This window comes from Agelaius phoeniceus, chromosome 1, assembly GCF_051311805.1.
Source record: "Agelaius phoeniceus isolate bAgePho1 chromosome 1, bAgePho1.hap1, whole genome shotgun sequence".
NCBI classification, from domain to species: Eukaryota; Metazoa; Chordata; class Aves; order Passeriformes; family Icteridae; genus Agelaius; species Agelaius phoeniceus.
This window is the reverse complement of record NC_135265.1, coordinates 23,951,860-23,967,199: the sequence shown is the minus strand read 5'-3', so window position 1 is coordinate 23,967,199 and position 15,340 is coordinate 23,951,860. Positions and strand designations below refer to the sequence as shown.

Genomic DNA, 15,340 nt, shown 5'->3' with positions numbered 1-15,340 from the left:
GCCCCGGCAGGCGGCGCTGTGTGGCCGCCGCCATCGCCGCTCCCGCAGCTCCGCGGCCGAGAGGGGCCGAGAGGGACCGCGGCTTCCCGGGCGCGGGGAAGGGCCCTGGGCTGGGCCAAGGCGGCGGCGGGCGGCGGCGCGGGGTCACGGTGGCGCCATGGGGAAGCGGGATAACCGTGTGGTGAGTAACGCGGCAACCCGGCTGGGCTCCGCCGCAGCCGCGGTACCTCCGGGCGGGCCCCGGCGTGGAGGCCGTGGGGAGCCGGGCGCTGCCTCGGCCCGGGCGGGCCCGTCCGGCCGCTGCCGCGCTCCGATCGTCGGGAGGGGCAGAAGGGGCCGCCGCGGGGGACAGGAGCGGCCCGGTGCCGGCGGGGCAGCCCGCGGCGGGCCGGAGGCTGCCGGGGGCCGGCTGGGTACGCGGCGCCGGGACCGGGGTCCGGCCGCGCTTGGGGCGACAAAGGCGGGCCGTGCCCTGCGCCTCGCCCCGCCCGGCCCGGGGCGCCCCGGGGTCTGCCGGAGCCCCATGCGGGTGGGTTGTCCCTCCCTCGGCACGTGCTCGAGGCTCCCTGGCAGAAGCTCTGATTGCCTTGTCAAATCCTGCAGCATCGTGACTGACGCCTGCTTTGTGATCTGTCGAGGGAAGGTGATTAAGATGCTGGCCTGGTCCGTACAAAAATAAAATGTTCCCAATGGGAGTTGCAGCAGTCACTGAAGTAGCTCTGATCCTAGCTAAGTCGCATTTCCTTAAACTTGGCGTTGAGCTGTACCTGAGAGATCTGAAATAGAGCTTTACACAGCCCTCTGCTGCCTCGGGAGCCAGCGTTCAGCAGGCAAAAAATGCGCTTCTACACACCTGACTGCAGAGCCTCAGTTCATACATAATCGAAACATATTCATTCTTCTATTTTTCTTGAAATGTTTTTGTACCAGTTAGCCTTTCACCTATTCGTAACCACTTACACATTGTAAGTTTGCTGCTGAATTTTAAGACTAAACACAAATCATAATACTTTTAATTTTTTCCCTTTCTCTGTTTCTTTCTTGTATATGCTATGAGTTTGTACTCAGATCCATTCACATCTTTGCAAACCTTGGTGGAATAGTATAGTAATAGACATGAAGGACTCAGATATTGTATAGATACATGGCAAAGTCCCTTTTATGGCTTTGTTGACCTATCAAAAAAATGGAGTCTGCTAAGAAAGAGCTGACAGTGTATTGCGCTTCAAGAGTGGATCTATGGTTGAAATGTCCTGTAATGTTGTCAGGTGTGTATTTATTTACTCTTAATTTTCTTTTAATGGGACACCTGGGATATACCAATGCCAGCAAATCTTTATGTTCCTATATAAGGTTTATTATGCCATCATGGCATAATACATACTACAGACAAGTTATAATATAGGACCCTTTGCTCCTCATGTATGATCATAGAGATTTCTGCTGTTATTCTCTGCCATGTCCCTTCTTAAATACACCATCATTTTTTACTTTCTGGAGATGGAAAATAAACATGCTTTTTGCACATCTACAGGGTACTTGCAAGACAGCAATAGTACTGCTTGCCCAGAGAACCCTGCCTGACTTACATTTCCCATGAGCAAGGAAGCTATGCAGCAAATACCTTGGTTAATACCTGCTCGAGCAAACTACCAAAAGACGAAAATTGATGTACAGACAATCACTTTCTTTATTGAGGGTGCATTTCCATGCTCCTTCTGACTAGTGACATGCAGTTTGGCAAAGTAGTGTAAATACTTTTCAGAAATGTCTATTGGTGAAGTAATTCTTCATAAACAAACCTGATTGAAATTATAAGAACATGTCTTAAGACATAAATTTCCTAATCTTGGAATATAGAGCAGTACACAGTCATTAAGTACTTGCTGTGGTAAAGTTAAAGAAAGCCAATGAAAGGAGGATGCTTCCTAGCCAGTTATCCAGGGGCAGTTTGAGCAAGTAGAAAATCAGCATTTGACAGTTGTAGCCTCTTCTGCAGGTAAAGAGTTTTGTTGGGAAGTGGTGAGGTATTCATGACTTGTTAGCTCAGGTAGGAAAGTAGCTTATTTTTATTTAAGAGCAGCAAGAGACCTCATTTTTTTGGAAAATAATTGCATAAGAAGAGCTCTCAGATACAAATTTTTGAATGGTAACCAAAAGTCAGTGTGCTCACTGGAGTAAACTAAGTTTCAAGTGGATTTAATGCATTGAAACTTTCATTTTCTTTAGTGAACAGTGTTCAGAGAGTGCTGTCCTGCATTCCTAAAGGAGCTCCTTTTCCACTCAAAGCTGAACTCAATTATTCATTTTTAGATTTGTCGTGCAAATGCTTTTCTAAGTGTTGTAACTACTTGAGTGCATACTTCCATCTGCTACTTGTTTCAATTGGCACACCTCCTTGTTGATTTGCCATGTTAGTTAGCCTTTTTGTGTGAATTAAAGCAACAAAGCAAAGGCCCAAGAAATGGCAGTAAATGTCTCCTTAGAGTTGCAAAGTCAAGTTGAGTCTCAAAATGCTCTGCTTGAAATTCGGAGTCCTTGGATTGCTTCAGAGTGGTCCAGCTGGTGGATCTGAGCTAAATTTATGTGGGCAGTGCTTCCTTCCAGCCAGATGCCTCATCCCAGGCAGAGCCTGGAGTGCCTCTTCCAGGACCAAACACGTCCCCAAGAGCTGAAGGCCAGCAGCCTGCTTGCAGTCCAGTCCAGAAACTCAGCATTGCTGTGGTCACTGCTGCTGCAGTGGGAGCAGCAGGAGGGGAGGCAGCAGCTGCTGCTTCTGACAGCTTCCACAAATGCTCACTTGGGGTGCATGGTGGCTTCTGAATGCCTGATAAAAAGCAGTGTTGGACATGTGAGAGCTACACAGATGGCCAAATCTTTGCTTTGGATCTACAAAATGTACTCTTTAAAAAATTGTCTCAGGTTGGGCAACCAAAGCAAGTCTTTTTTTTTTTGCTATTTGATCTTTTTCCTCGTCTCCAAACTGAACAGTAATAACAGTGTGTGTTATGTTCTGCAGAAGTAAAGTGTTGGGATGACATAGTGGTAAAAATAAATGAGATAAGGGGGTATATGTACCTCCTTTTCACATGAAAACAATATTGCTGACATAAAAAAATATGGAAGTTTTTCCATTAACTGGTGAGGTAGACTATGAATTCTAAATTTTAATTTAATCTTTTGTAACACAGAGAGGATGCATAGGTTTGAAAGATGGAATACCTCATAACATTGGGATTATGTATGTTTGGGTTTTTTGAGTTTTTTCCTCCTTTAAATAACCATACCTCACAGAATTTTGATACATGTATAATTGTATCAAAGTACCACTGCTTGCTTGTTTTGGTGCAAGAAATTTCATGCAGAATTTAGTGACTCCCGTCAGCAATTTTGAACAGAACTTTAAAGGCATAAGATCAGTTGTCTCAGAGAGGGAGAGCTGAAATTTAATTACATTTTCTATATCCTAAGGAAGAGTATTTCAGAAAACACGATACTATTCTTGTTTACAAAATCATTGCTTAAGGAAGGGAATTGTTGGAAGGAACATGGTCTTTTTGGGGATCAGTTCTTTCTGCCACAGTACGACTCCAACTGAAAGCACTTACCTAAGTCTTTCTGCCAGACTGAATAAACTTAGTTTAGCTAAATCTTTTATATTCTTAGAAACAAGTCAGAATTCTTTTTCGAGGTGTGATAGAAAGTTTATGTGAAGAACAAGGTATTTTGGTATCATAGTGTAACTGATGAATTTGGTATTTCTTCTTGTTGTTTCATATTCAAGGCTTATATGAATCCCATAGCTATGGCCAGGGCACGAGGTCCTGCCCCAAATTCAGGACCAACAATACAAGACTACTTGAACAGGCCAAGACCAACATGGTAAGTAGGACTGCCTGTCTACCTTTTTGACCTCTTCAGTAAAAGATTTGTTCCTTCTTACTGGTGCCTACATCTTTCCCAGAATATCCAGTAATAGATTTTAAAAGATTTCTTGTGCTGGCCAAGCTATTTTTTTTCTAAACATGTATTCAATCTCCTCTTTTAAAAACAATAGAATATCATTTTGAAATGTATATTTCTCATTTGTCTATATTTTTTGCAACAGTTTCTCAGAAGAGGAAAATGTCATTTTACCTCTTGCTCAAATTGTAATACCTAAACCTTGTAGATATATTTAATTTGTAAACAAATTAATCTCTAAAAGAACCATTTTGCAGGTATATTCTTATCTACCTATAATCCAGTCTACCCTACCCAACAAAACCATCACTTTGAGATATTATCAACTTACTTTATGTTCAATCCCTTTGCCTGCCCTCATGAGACAGTAGAGAACAATTTATCTAATTGCAAAGTTAGCTTTAGATCTTTTGGAGGGATTTAACAACCGTACTTAAGTTATTAGGGTTAGGTTACCATATGTGTAACATCTAAGATGCTTTCATTCTTCTCTTGGAAGTTCAACCAAGGCTAAACTTCAAAAAAAAACTACAGAAAAGTTAGACATTTTAAAAGGTATTTCTAATTGTAAAATTAAAAATTTATTTTTAAATTAAAAATCATGATCTTCATCTTTTTCATACAGGGAAGAAGTGAAAGAGCAACTAGAAAAGAAAAAGAAAGGATCCAGGGCTTTGGCTGAGTTTGAAGAAAAGATGAATGAGGTTGGTAATATTATTAGCTATTAATACATGATTCTTTTTATCTAACATGCTACTTCTGTTATTATTTACAATATCAAGTAGCCATAATATTTCACTTCTCTTGAGCTTCTAATGAGTAACTATTTTGTTTGGAAATTGCGTTTACAACTTAACCAGTGAAGAGCTACTTTCACTTCAGAGAAAAAACTATATAAAACATTTTTTAGATTGCTGGTGAATAAAACCTGACCTTGTCCCGAATGTAAATATATTTATACAAATGCGTGTGCTTATATCAATAAATTAAACAGTGCATTTTCAGGTATGATAAGCCAAAGTCTGTTGTGCTAATATTCACTTGTTTAAGGTCACAGAATCCAAGTACGGTGAAAAAAAGCGCATTACTGGAAACAGATGTCTTTGGCAAGGAATATACATGTAACATTATTATGGGAGAAGGCACAAAGAATGGCTTTCAGTCAGATAGGACTATGAAGCACTTGTTTTTCTCTCATCCTAAGCTGATTACAACATGTGCTGGTTTCCTGATATAAATGCAGCTGTTCTGATGTTTGTGTTATTTACCTACTGAAGATCAGCACAGTATAGAAAGTTGCACATGTAACTCCTGTTGTATACAAGGGAGAAATTAGTATACAATTAATTTATTTTGTTTCTGTTCCTTCTTGGGTCCTGGTATCTTGAGATAAGCTTCAGTAATCTTCTTCATCATTGTGTGTAAGTTTCTGGTTGAAGTAGATTACACTCCTCCTCTGTTACTGGAAGGGCATAGTACCCGTAGTACTTGTTGTACCTTTTTGCCTGAGAAGTTGTACCAGGATGTGGAGGGCCGTGGGGTGCTGTTCTGGGAGGATCAGTTGTTTTGCACTCTGAGTTCTAGCTTGGTGAGTTTGGTTTAGTATTCTATAATATTCCTTTCCTGATTTTATCTTTGCTTAATGTGAAATGAGTGAAACTGGCATGCAGAGAAGCTACCAGACTTTGAGTATGGGATGCACAGAATCATGAAATGGCCATGAGTTATTCTTGAAGCTTGTAAGAACAAATCTCTGAATGCCTGAAAAGATCACAAGTCTCTGAATGAGCTGCTGTCTCCCTATTTGGGGAGAGTTGTCTGACAGCTGTCAGACATTTCTGTTTAGAACATAACACTAGCGCAGTCTTTAAAATGATGAAGCACAGGCTGTTGTGAGAGCCCCCTCAGAGAGCTCTGGGTACCTGGTATATCAAAGTACACAACCCACAGATGCTGCCTTGGTCCATGGAAGCACATTACACCACATTACACACAGCACTGCTCCCTGGCTCATCTGCCAGCCCCTCAGCAGCTCTGTTCAGCTAATTCACAGTGTGCTGATGTGGGGATCTATGTATCATCCTGCATTGCACAAGTTACTTGACTCGTGATATTTCTGTCCCCTCAGCACAACATGTGGATCATCGTTGTTTTGCCAATACAGTACCAATACAGCTGTATTGTGAGGATCAGAATAATAAAGAAGGGAGCACAGGATGTGTCTGACAGTGAGATTGAACCTAGCAGCCTTTGAATTTCATGGGGGCAATTTGGATATTTCAGAGCTCTTTAAGAGGGGACGTTTTAGGTAAACCTAGAGACCAGGTGGGGAACTGAAAAGAGGAGAAATGAGAGGAGATTTTTATTCATTCATTTGGTGTGCTTGGCCTAACAAATAAGAGTGTTTCTATGAAGATGTGTATAGTAATTTGATAAAATTATTGCTGACACCAACAAGGCCCAGAATACACACTAGAGACACCCATACGTTAAAGAAGGGCCAGGAGAAGTTGTCATGAAGTTTTGTTTCAGGTGATTTTTAGAACTAATACAAAATCATAGATTTTCTGGTAGGGTACCCTGGTTTTCTAAAGTGCTCTAACAAGAAGACTGTGATACAAAAGAAAAAATTCCATAATTGATGACCTTCAAGATAAATGGCAATCTCTTAAAGCCAAATAACTTGAACATTGTGTTAACATTAACACTGTATTTTGCTAAATAATAATCTTCTGTAAAATCAAGTGTATTACAGCTTTAGTTTACATTATATATTGTTTTGGGGTTTTTTTTTTGTTAAAATACGGGTTTTGTTAAAATTATAATGTCAGGTAGAGGAGAGCTTAAAAAATACTGCTCAAGAATGACCCTCCCGTTACTGTTTCTGTTTGGTTTTGTTTTCAGAATTGGAGGAAAGAACTGGAAAAACACAGGGAGAAATTACTGGGTGGAAATGAGAGCTCTTCCAAAAAAAAAGAGGTAAGTTGTTTTCAGTTGTATACATTCTGTGTTTGGGACTGGATTTATCACCAATGCTGCCGATTGAATTCACAGAATTGAATTGCCAATTGAAATTCACAGAATTTCATAAATACATTTTAAAAGCCAGCATCAAAGTTCATAAACCTAAATACATGAAAAAATAAAAATATGCTAAAGTAACATTTGTTTTGTTCTATTTTTAAGAAAAAGAAAAAGGAAAAGAAGAAGTCTAATAGGGTGAGCAAAATTTTCAGTTTTCTGAGCTTTTTTGCTTTGGGGTTGTTCCTGTATGTCATTTAAGTTTTCCTGGAAAGAGAAAGTATAGCTGTAATTTTTATTTTAGATGATAAATTAACTTTTATTAAAAAGGGTTTGCATATATTTGGTACAAGGAAAATTAAAGGGAGAAAAAGGGCTTTAAATAGATATTATTAAAAGAAAAACATTAGAAATGGTTTAGAAGTTTATTTAAGAAAAATCTATGTAAGACCAGCTTCCCAGAAGTAAAATTGTATTGGTTATGCTTTTAAAATGAAGACATTTTAAAAGGAGTGTTTGAATAGGCTTTTGAGTATTTGCCAGACAAAATGCTGCATCTCACAAGCTTCACTTTTTGTTGTATTTGGTCAAGTTGTCTTCATCTTCCTCTTCTTCATCAAGCTCTGATTCTTCCAGCAGTTCATCTGATTCAGAAGATGAGGTAAGAGCTAACCTACTGGAATCTATCATGTGTTGTTCATGAGGTTTATTTAACATAGATTTTGATAATATGTTTTAGAATGTTTTGAGGGGCTGGTTTGGATAAAACCATTTAGTTTTTATGAATTTGGTATATATAATAAAGTAATGAATTTTAGACATATGTATCTGGTTAATAGTTTCTGTATGAACACTACAGATTTTTGCATCCTGGCTTGTAAACTGGATCCATTTTAACACTGAATTGCTTTTCTAATAAAATCCCCTATCTAATCAATAAAATGCAAAAATACCATTTTTACTTTCTAGCAAAAATCTTTGTTACAGATAATCAGATTCTGCAGCATACATCTCAATAATAAACAGAATCTAGAAAACCTGGATTTTTCACTAGTTTACATTTATTCAATGCAGAAGAGTTATTAAGGTCCTCCACTAAAAGAATCAATTGTAGTGTGCTTTATTCCTCAGGAGAACATTGTAACATGTAGGAATTTGATGTTCCTTTTCTTTACATTTAGTGTAAACCTTTAATTCTAGTGAGAATAAATTCAACTTTGTGTTTTTCCTTCTTTTTTTACAATATTTATGGATAGGATAAAAAGCAAGGGAAGAAAAAAAGGAAGAAGAAGTATCGCTCCTCACGGAAATCTTCAGCAAGCACAACTTCAGAATCTGAGTCAGACAGCAAGGTAAATATGCAGATGTGTTGCTCTTGGAAAGTTTTCTTGGTTGGTGTTATAAAACCATAAAGATTTCTGACTTTAACATATTGATATGGATTTTCATCTTCCACGTTTATAAGCCATGTGTTCTCACAGGGCTTGAGCTGCCCTTGTATCTCCCACATGCAGTGTGGAATCTGCCTCCACTGGCCACATGCCTAGTGGAAGTAATTGGATCTTTAGAAAATGAACGGGCTTTATTCCAGCAATTTGTAGTCATTTTTCTGAATCCAGACATATGCAGCTTTTTTGCTGCTCAAATAATTAGTTTTTATACTTCATTAATACTTAAAATGTCTTCTGAATATGCAACGTAATTGAACACCATATCTGAAAATGCAGGTATTGCTGGATAGCAGTGGCCAGAACATTGCCTTTCTAAATGTCTAAGTACTTTCCTGTTGGACAGCTGAGCCTTTCCCAAATGCATATTAAATTGAAGTTGTCTTTTTCCTTTTCTGAAGTATAGCAATGTAGGTACATGGGCTTACTGAATGAACAAAAAAGTGAAGATATACAAGGCAGCTTGTTCTGTTATGTTAGCATTTTTCTGTCTTACAATGTATAGTCACTGTACTTCTTGCTTAAATATTAATAATACAGTGAGTTTTTAAGATTCTTTGTGTAGACTTAATCACAGGCTTTTACTGGAATACTTAATTTGGTGGGATATAAATTGTAACAAATGACTGCTTGCAGACACCTGAATGAATTTGTGCTAATGGGAGGTCAAAACTTCTGCTACGTAAAGGGACCCAGAGATACCTTTACTGCAAAAAACTCTGGGAAAACACCTGTTTAACCTGGTCTGATCAACAGAGATGGACATGGAAAATGAAAAAAGATTCCCAACTGTTACATGTTACATATGGGTACAGCAGTGATAGCTGGTTCCCAGAGGCTTCTCTAAGTGTTCTGCAAGGATGCTGTTACCTCATTCCATACAGACCTTCTCATGCTGCTGAATCAGGAGATTAGCAGCTGCATCAAAATTACAGCTTTTTCTATTATTCTTCAGTCAACTGCAAGGTAGAAAGAGTCTTGAATTACCTTCAACAGACATAAAAAGACTATTGGTCAGACTGTTTGGAGATTTCTTCCTTTTTCATTAAATGATTTTGTTGTGTTTGTTTTCCTTTCTATTTAGGATAGCACAAAAAAGAAGAGGTCAAAGGAAGACTGTGAAAAAGAGAAGGTATTTTTATTCTTCAAATCCTTCAATCAGAACTGCATATTGCATACATAATAGATATTTCTTATTTTAATATTGAATGCCTCACTTTACATCTATGGAAATTTTCTGTCCAAACCCACACAGTCAGAAGGTATTCAGTGCACCCAATTTGAAGTAGAGGTTTAGTTGGATTGAGTTCCTGTTTTGGTAATTATTGTATGAAAACCACTGGATCTGTTCTTGTTACAAAGGTAAATTGGAACTGTATCTAATCTGCTATAGCAGATCAGCTGCATCCTTAGTGTTTTGGGGCTTACCTTTAGCTATCACATGGAGCTAAAAATGTGAGTGATTATATTTTCAGTGGCACACCTGGTAGGTTATTGACTTGCTATTGTAAATTAAGAAATATAAGCAGAGAAGCTCTTTATCTAAGTGTAGTAATAATTATGGATAGTATACTTATGACAGCTTCAAAGAATTGGGGAGAAAAATATATTAACTTAAGAAAAATTACCTTATTCTGTCATTTTTCTAAGCATGAAAATCCTCTCTCCTACCCACCACCACACCATTTTGTACACTCATCCATTATCTTTAATAGAAACAATCTAATTGACTTCAGTTTTAGTTATTTGTACACTGTGGATAAGCCAAAAATGCTTTCAGAGTCCACCCTAGTCTTTCTCTCCAGTTACCTTTCTTTCTTATCACGTTGGCCTCTCCTGCTCTGGTCAGTAGTATTGATGTTGATATACAAACTCTCCATTGCATAAGGCAAAGGTACTGATTTCCCCCCTTGCTCCTGCTTCTATTTTACAGTGTTCATTTCCCATCTCATCTTTTTGAATGGCTTCTGTTTGAATACCAAGTATCTACCATGGTCCCTTACTGTAGCCCTACTTTCTTTCACACATCCTCTGAAAGGAAAGGGCACTTGGGGACTAGAGGTTTTCCTTCCCCTACCTGCAGATGCCCCATGTGTCAGATGGGCTGCATCCTGTACTTGGTCATGAGATTTTTTCAGAAGTTTCTGGTCTTAGAAACTGAGCGAGAGAAAGTACCTTCAGTCTTAGGAACACATTGCCTTGTCCAGAGCAAAGGAAGTGCAGGGAGCAGATAAGTAGCTCATCAGAACAATCTCACATAGCATCAGGATTTTAAAAAACTTATCTTTTAAATGCACTGGAGTGAAATATGATGTGTTGAAAGTACAGCTGGCAGGGACAGCTTGTTCTGGTTCAACACAAATACAGAGGTAAATTTTTCTTTCATGAACAAATCAAGAGTCTGAAGCTAAAGTGTTTGTATGTATATATTGAGACATCTTCAGTTACTATTACTTAAAAGTGGTGAAATGTTTTATTTTCCAATGCTTACTCCTCCATGTGTTATTATTTAAAATAAGAGACTGTTATTATTCCTCTTGCTTTCAGACAGTTGCTGTATCTTGGTAACAAGGAAAAGGAATATACAGAAAATTATTATTTTCACTAAAAGTTGATTTTAACAGTTTGGTATGGTAATTTGATGATGGTGATGGAATTAGTTTAATGTCACTAATATTTTAAAATATTTCACAACTCAGAGGTGATATTTCAATCTTAAATTTTAAGCAGAAGTTTTATAAAATGTGAAAAGTCTGACTTTACTCACAAATGTATTCTTTTGTGTAGGAAGGTAAAAATCACCACAGGAAAAGGAAGAAGGCAGATCGTGGTGATGCACCTTTATCGTCAGAATCTGTATCTGAATCAGACCAGACAGAGGAGGTCAGTGTGAATCCTCAGTTTCAGATGTTACAGTGTTTGCAGCTTAGTGATTCATGAGCAAATCATTGAACTAGCTTAGATTTAATACATTGTTGCAACTGTTCTGCACTGTACAAGTGAATTGAAGAGTGCAGTGCACTTAAAGTTGTTTGTATTTTTCCTTTTAAAATAAACTTCTATGGATTGTTTAGAAGTCTAGCTTCTATCACCTAAGAGTAATTTTGAATTAATTTTCTTGAGAATCAACTTTTTATGGATACTACATTTGGTTTAATTTTCTTTAGGTGCAAGCGAAAAAGAAGAAAAGCAATGAGGAAAAAGAGAAAACAGCAAGTATCCCTCTTAATCATTCTGTAGTTTTAGGATATAAATACTCTGCACTTGGTCAATTTCCAGTTTCACATTTTTCACAAATACAAATGTTTCATAGCAATAGTCTACTGTTACATCTAAATGAAAAGTTTCTCTATTTACTTTCTCTGTTGTTGAATTAAAGAAGAATTTGCCACTCTTTTACCTATATACAACTTGAGCACTGTAGAACATATTTTATTCTGTATCAGCGGCTTAGAACTACTAATACCTGTGTGGTATCAAGTAGGGGAGCAGTTTGCCACACAGACAGATATCAGGGCTGTTCCTTCATTAGCATTGTGTGTAATTCCTTGCTAAGCCTTCTCTGCCACCATGGAAAGGGCCTTAGGACAAAACTGCTGCAGCATCTATGTCATTATAACTCTTCTCCCAACCAGAAAAAAAGCTGCCAGCAACTGGCTACTTTTCTCAATATTTTTTCTTTGTATCCTTTGGTGAAAGTGAGAGGAAGGTTCAGCAGTAATTTATATGGAATCCAGATTTAGCACATGTACCTGAGGTTCATTCCTCAGTTAGGAGTATAGTGGGTTTGGGATCCTAAATGCCCATTTGAGATGTCTTTGTATCTGTCTCCCCTGTCAGCAGCAGTGTTCCTTATCAGGCATCTCAGCTGTCCACATGAGGTAGGGCAAAGGGAAGGTCTACATTAGTACCTAAAAATACAGGCATAGGAGTATCAGTGATACTCAGTACATATTTTTCCATGGAACTTGCTTGTTTTTTCAGACTCAAATGAACTGTTTGCCATAACATTTTTAGTGATTGCTTTTGGTCTTTTCATAAAAGATTTTTATGTGTGAGGAATATGTATAAAACAAAGCTTTAATACTGATTGTTTCATTTATGCAATGCCACGCCTATTTGAGAATTTCAATTGAAATTCTGCTTTCAAAAAGACAAGATTGCATCTTTGAGCTTCCATATTACAGTGATCAGCGTACTACCTTTAGGACTGAATAGAGTAGGGTTAATTTGAGTGTATGTATATTTACAGCTGAGATCATAATTGTTTTATTTTAAACAAGGTACAAGTGATAGTCTAGCCAAGTGCAGTTGAGCTATTTAATTTTACACAGTGAACTTAAGCACTTACTTTAAAATCTATAAAGATCCTGGTTATTCCCAAATCTGTCCCTACTGGTCAACACTTCCTTATTACTTTCTCAGTAATCTATAATGCTCTGAAAATAATTTAAAATATTAGGAAATGTAATAGTGACAGTGATCAGAGTGATCAAAATAGCCATACCATGGTGGAGATAAATTTAAATTGAAGACTGCTCATAATAGTGCAAATTGCCAGGTAAAGTATTTCTTTTTGTGATTTCTGAATAGGCTTCTGTAGAAATCTCTTTTGAAATGTCTTTCAAAAGATATCCTTTCTGGGTTCTCATTTTGCATTAGCAGAATGTAATAGATGGCAATTGTATTATACAATAACTTTGGTTTGTGTTTTTTGGTTTTTTTTAGGATAAGACAAAAAAGAGAAAGAAGCACAAGAAACATGGTAAAAAGAAGAAAAAGAAGACTGCTGGTTCAAATTCAGATTCAGAATAATATTTTAAAACAACCGGAGACTATCAACAGAAGTGCAATGACTAAAGGAAACTTAAACTGTGAAATGACAGCAAACTTTACCAAACTGCATGAGTTTTCCTGTGTTTTAGAAATATTCCTAATCTCTCAGTAGCCGGCCAGATGCAGCTGTGCTGGTAAAGACCATTGTTATTGCCTGCTGCTTAATACACGAGGTACAACTTTGATAAGGTTTCAGTAAGCAGTGTTAGATGTTTGAGGCAATATGAGATGGTAGGCCACCTGAGGTGTAAAATATTGGAAAATAAGAGTTAAACTTTTTAGATAGTAAAAATAGTCTTTTAAAGCATTAGTCAAAGTCTTTATTTGTAAATCAGGACAAATTAAATCCCAAGTTCATCCTGCAGGTTAATATTATGCATAAACTACAAGCTGGTGTCTGCTAATGGAAAATTAATGATAACATTTAAAAGGCTGCCTTTGTAGAAATGTGTATCATCTGCCCCATTACCATCTCCATGCTTATGAGAAAGGGAATGCTTGGTTACCTGAATAGGGTGCCTTTGCCTTTGATTCTTGCAAATCTTTGCTACTTTTAATCCATGCATCTCTGCATTCCTGGGAAGCTAGAGCTATTGCCGGCAGACTTTTCTGAATGAGCAGTTTTGAGCTTCCAAGCATGTGCTTCTGCATTAAGCAAGAGCAATGACATTTTGCAGTATAACTGACAGTCAAAACCTGAAAATTTTACCTCTGCTTTTTCAAAACAGCGATAGACCTTTGCTAATAAATATGCATATTTCATTTAATGTAATTTTGGTTTAATTGAAAACTTCTTGCAAACACTGGTAGCTTTCTTTGCATTATCTTTAGAATTGTTTTGCATGATTTGTACCATTTTTAAATTAACAAAATGCAGGTAATCATTTGTTGTAACCAGTTCTATGAATTACATTTCACATGCAGATTTTCATGTATGTATTTAGTTATAGTTAAGTTCATTGCTGTGTTTAAGTGCACACTTGCTGAAGTTATTTAGCATGTAAAAAGCAAGGTTTTGATACCTTAACAGCTTCATATTGAAGCTGATTTTACTCTGAGCAAGTTCAGTGGCAGATCTGTTATGTGACGTGTCTTGTTAGATAAAAAAACTACTGCCAGAATCTCATTAAAGATACTGTTTAAACAGTTTGTATTTATATTTTTGTACTTGAGGGCTACAGAATGTTGACCTAACTCATAAAGCTGTTTTACTTTAGTTTAGTTGCTTTAGATAACTGAAAAAAAGCTTTTTTAAATTAAATGTGCCCACAAGAAAACATGAGTAACCATTTGATTTTAGTTTACATGAAATTCTCATTACATCTTCCATTGAAATACTGATTGCTGGGCCTTCTGTTAGCCTTTAACAAATGCCCATCCATCCCAGGTAGTCAAATATAGATTGTATTTTTGATCTATCCCTTTTTTCCATTGCACAGGTGCTAACTTAGAACTTACCTCTATTGCATATGATGTTTCAAATGTTGTGTTGCCAAGAATTTCAGGACTTTCAAGACATTATTAGTCTGCAAACCATAACTAAAACCTGTGGGAGAAAGGTGATTTCATATTGCCATTGTACAGAGAAATTGTCTTCAAGTTCTTGGGAGAATACAACCATTGAGTTGCAGCAATGTGCATCTAAACAATAGTAATATTTTCATCAACTATTTTATACTCTTGGGCTTGATGTTACCAATTCTAAACACTCTTGTCAGTGAGGTTAAAATAAAGGTGATATGCAGTGAACAGAGGGGTTTGATTTGGGGTTTGTGTTTAGTTTTGTTGGGGTTGTTTTAAGTTGTGGTGTTGCAGTTTTGGTAAAAGAACCTGTAATGAACCATAGCATAAATGCTCTGTCCTGTGTGATACCTTTTTTGACTTTTACACAACCACCTGCCACAGAAAGAAATAAAAATGGAAATGAGACCCAGTCTTCCAAATACCTAAGCTGGTATGTAATTTTAATTGTGTGACTGTAACTATCTGTTCTGCTCAGCTGTAGGCTTGGAGTGCTGCTGTCATGCTCGGGAAGGGGTGTAGCCGCTTAAGGGGCTTATGGGCTTTGTCAG

The 15,340-nt window shown here is 37.6% G+C and overlaps 1 protein-coding gene across 1 annotated transcript; it reads left to right on the top strand.

Annotated features, from left to right (window-relative positions):
* The first annotated feature begins 20 nt into the window (after nt 1-20).
* Nucleotides 21-15,019, top strand: FAM133B (family with sequence similarity 133 member B). The gene is made up of 11 exons (XM_054641439.2): nt 21-181; nt 3,785-3,882; nt 4,589-4,667; nt 6,868-6,942; nt 7,150-7,182; nt 7,577-7,645; nt 8,241-8,336; nt 9,517-9,564; nt 11,220-11,315; nt 11,600-11,644; nt 13,161-15,019. Exons 1-11 carry the CDS (start codon nt 158-160, stop codon nt 13,245-13,247), a joined length of 750 nt encoding a protein of 249 aa, XP_054497414.1. The 5' UTR covers nt 21-157; the 3' UTR covers nt 13,248-15,019.
* Nucleotides 15,020-15,340: the final 321 nt, after the last annotated feature.

Coding starts and splice junctions, on each gene's coding strand:
- FAM133B (XM_054641439.2), top strand. CDS start 158: ATGGGGAAGCGGGATAACCGTGTG. Junction 182..3,784: donor GGAAGCGGGATAACCGTGTG/GTGAGTAACGCG, acceptor TTCATATTCAAG/GCTTATATGAATCCCATAGC. Junction 6,943..7,149: donor GCTCTTCCAAAAAAAAAGAG/GTAAGTTGTTTT, acceptor TCTATTTTTAAG/AAAAAGAAAAAGGAAAAGAA.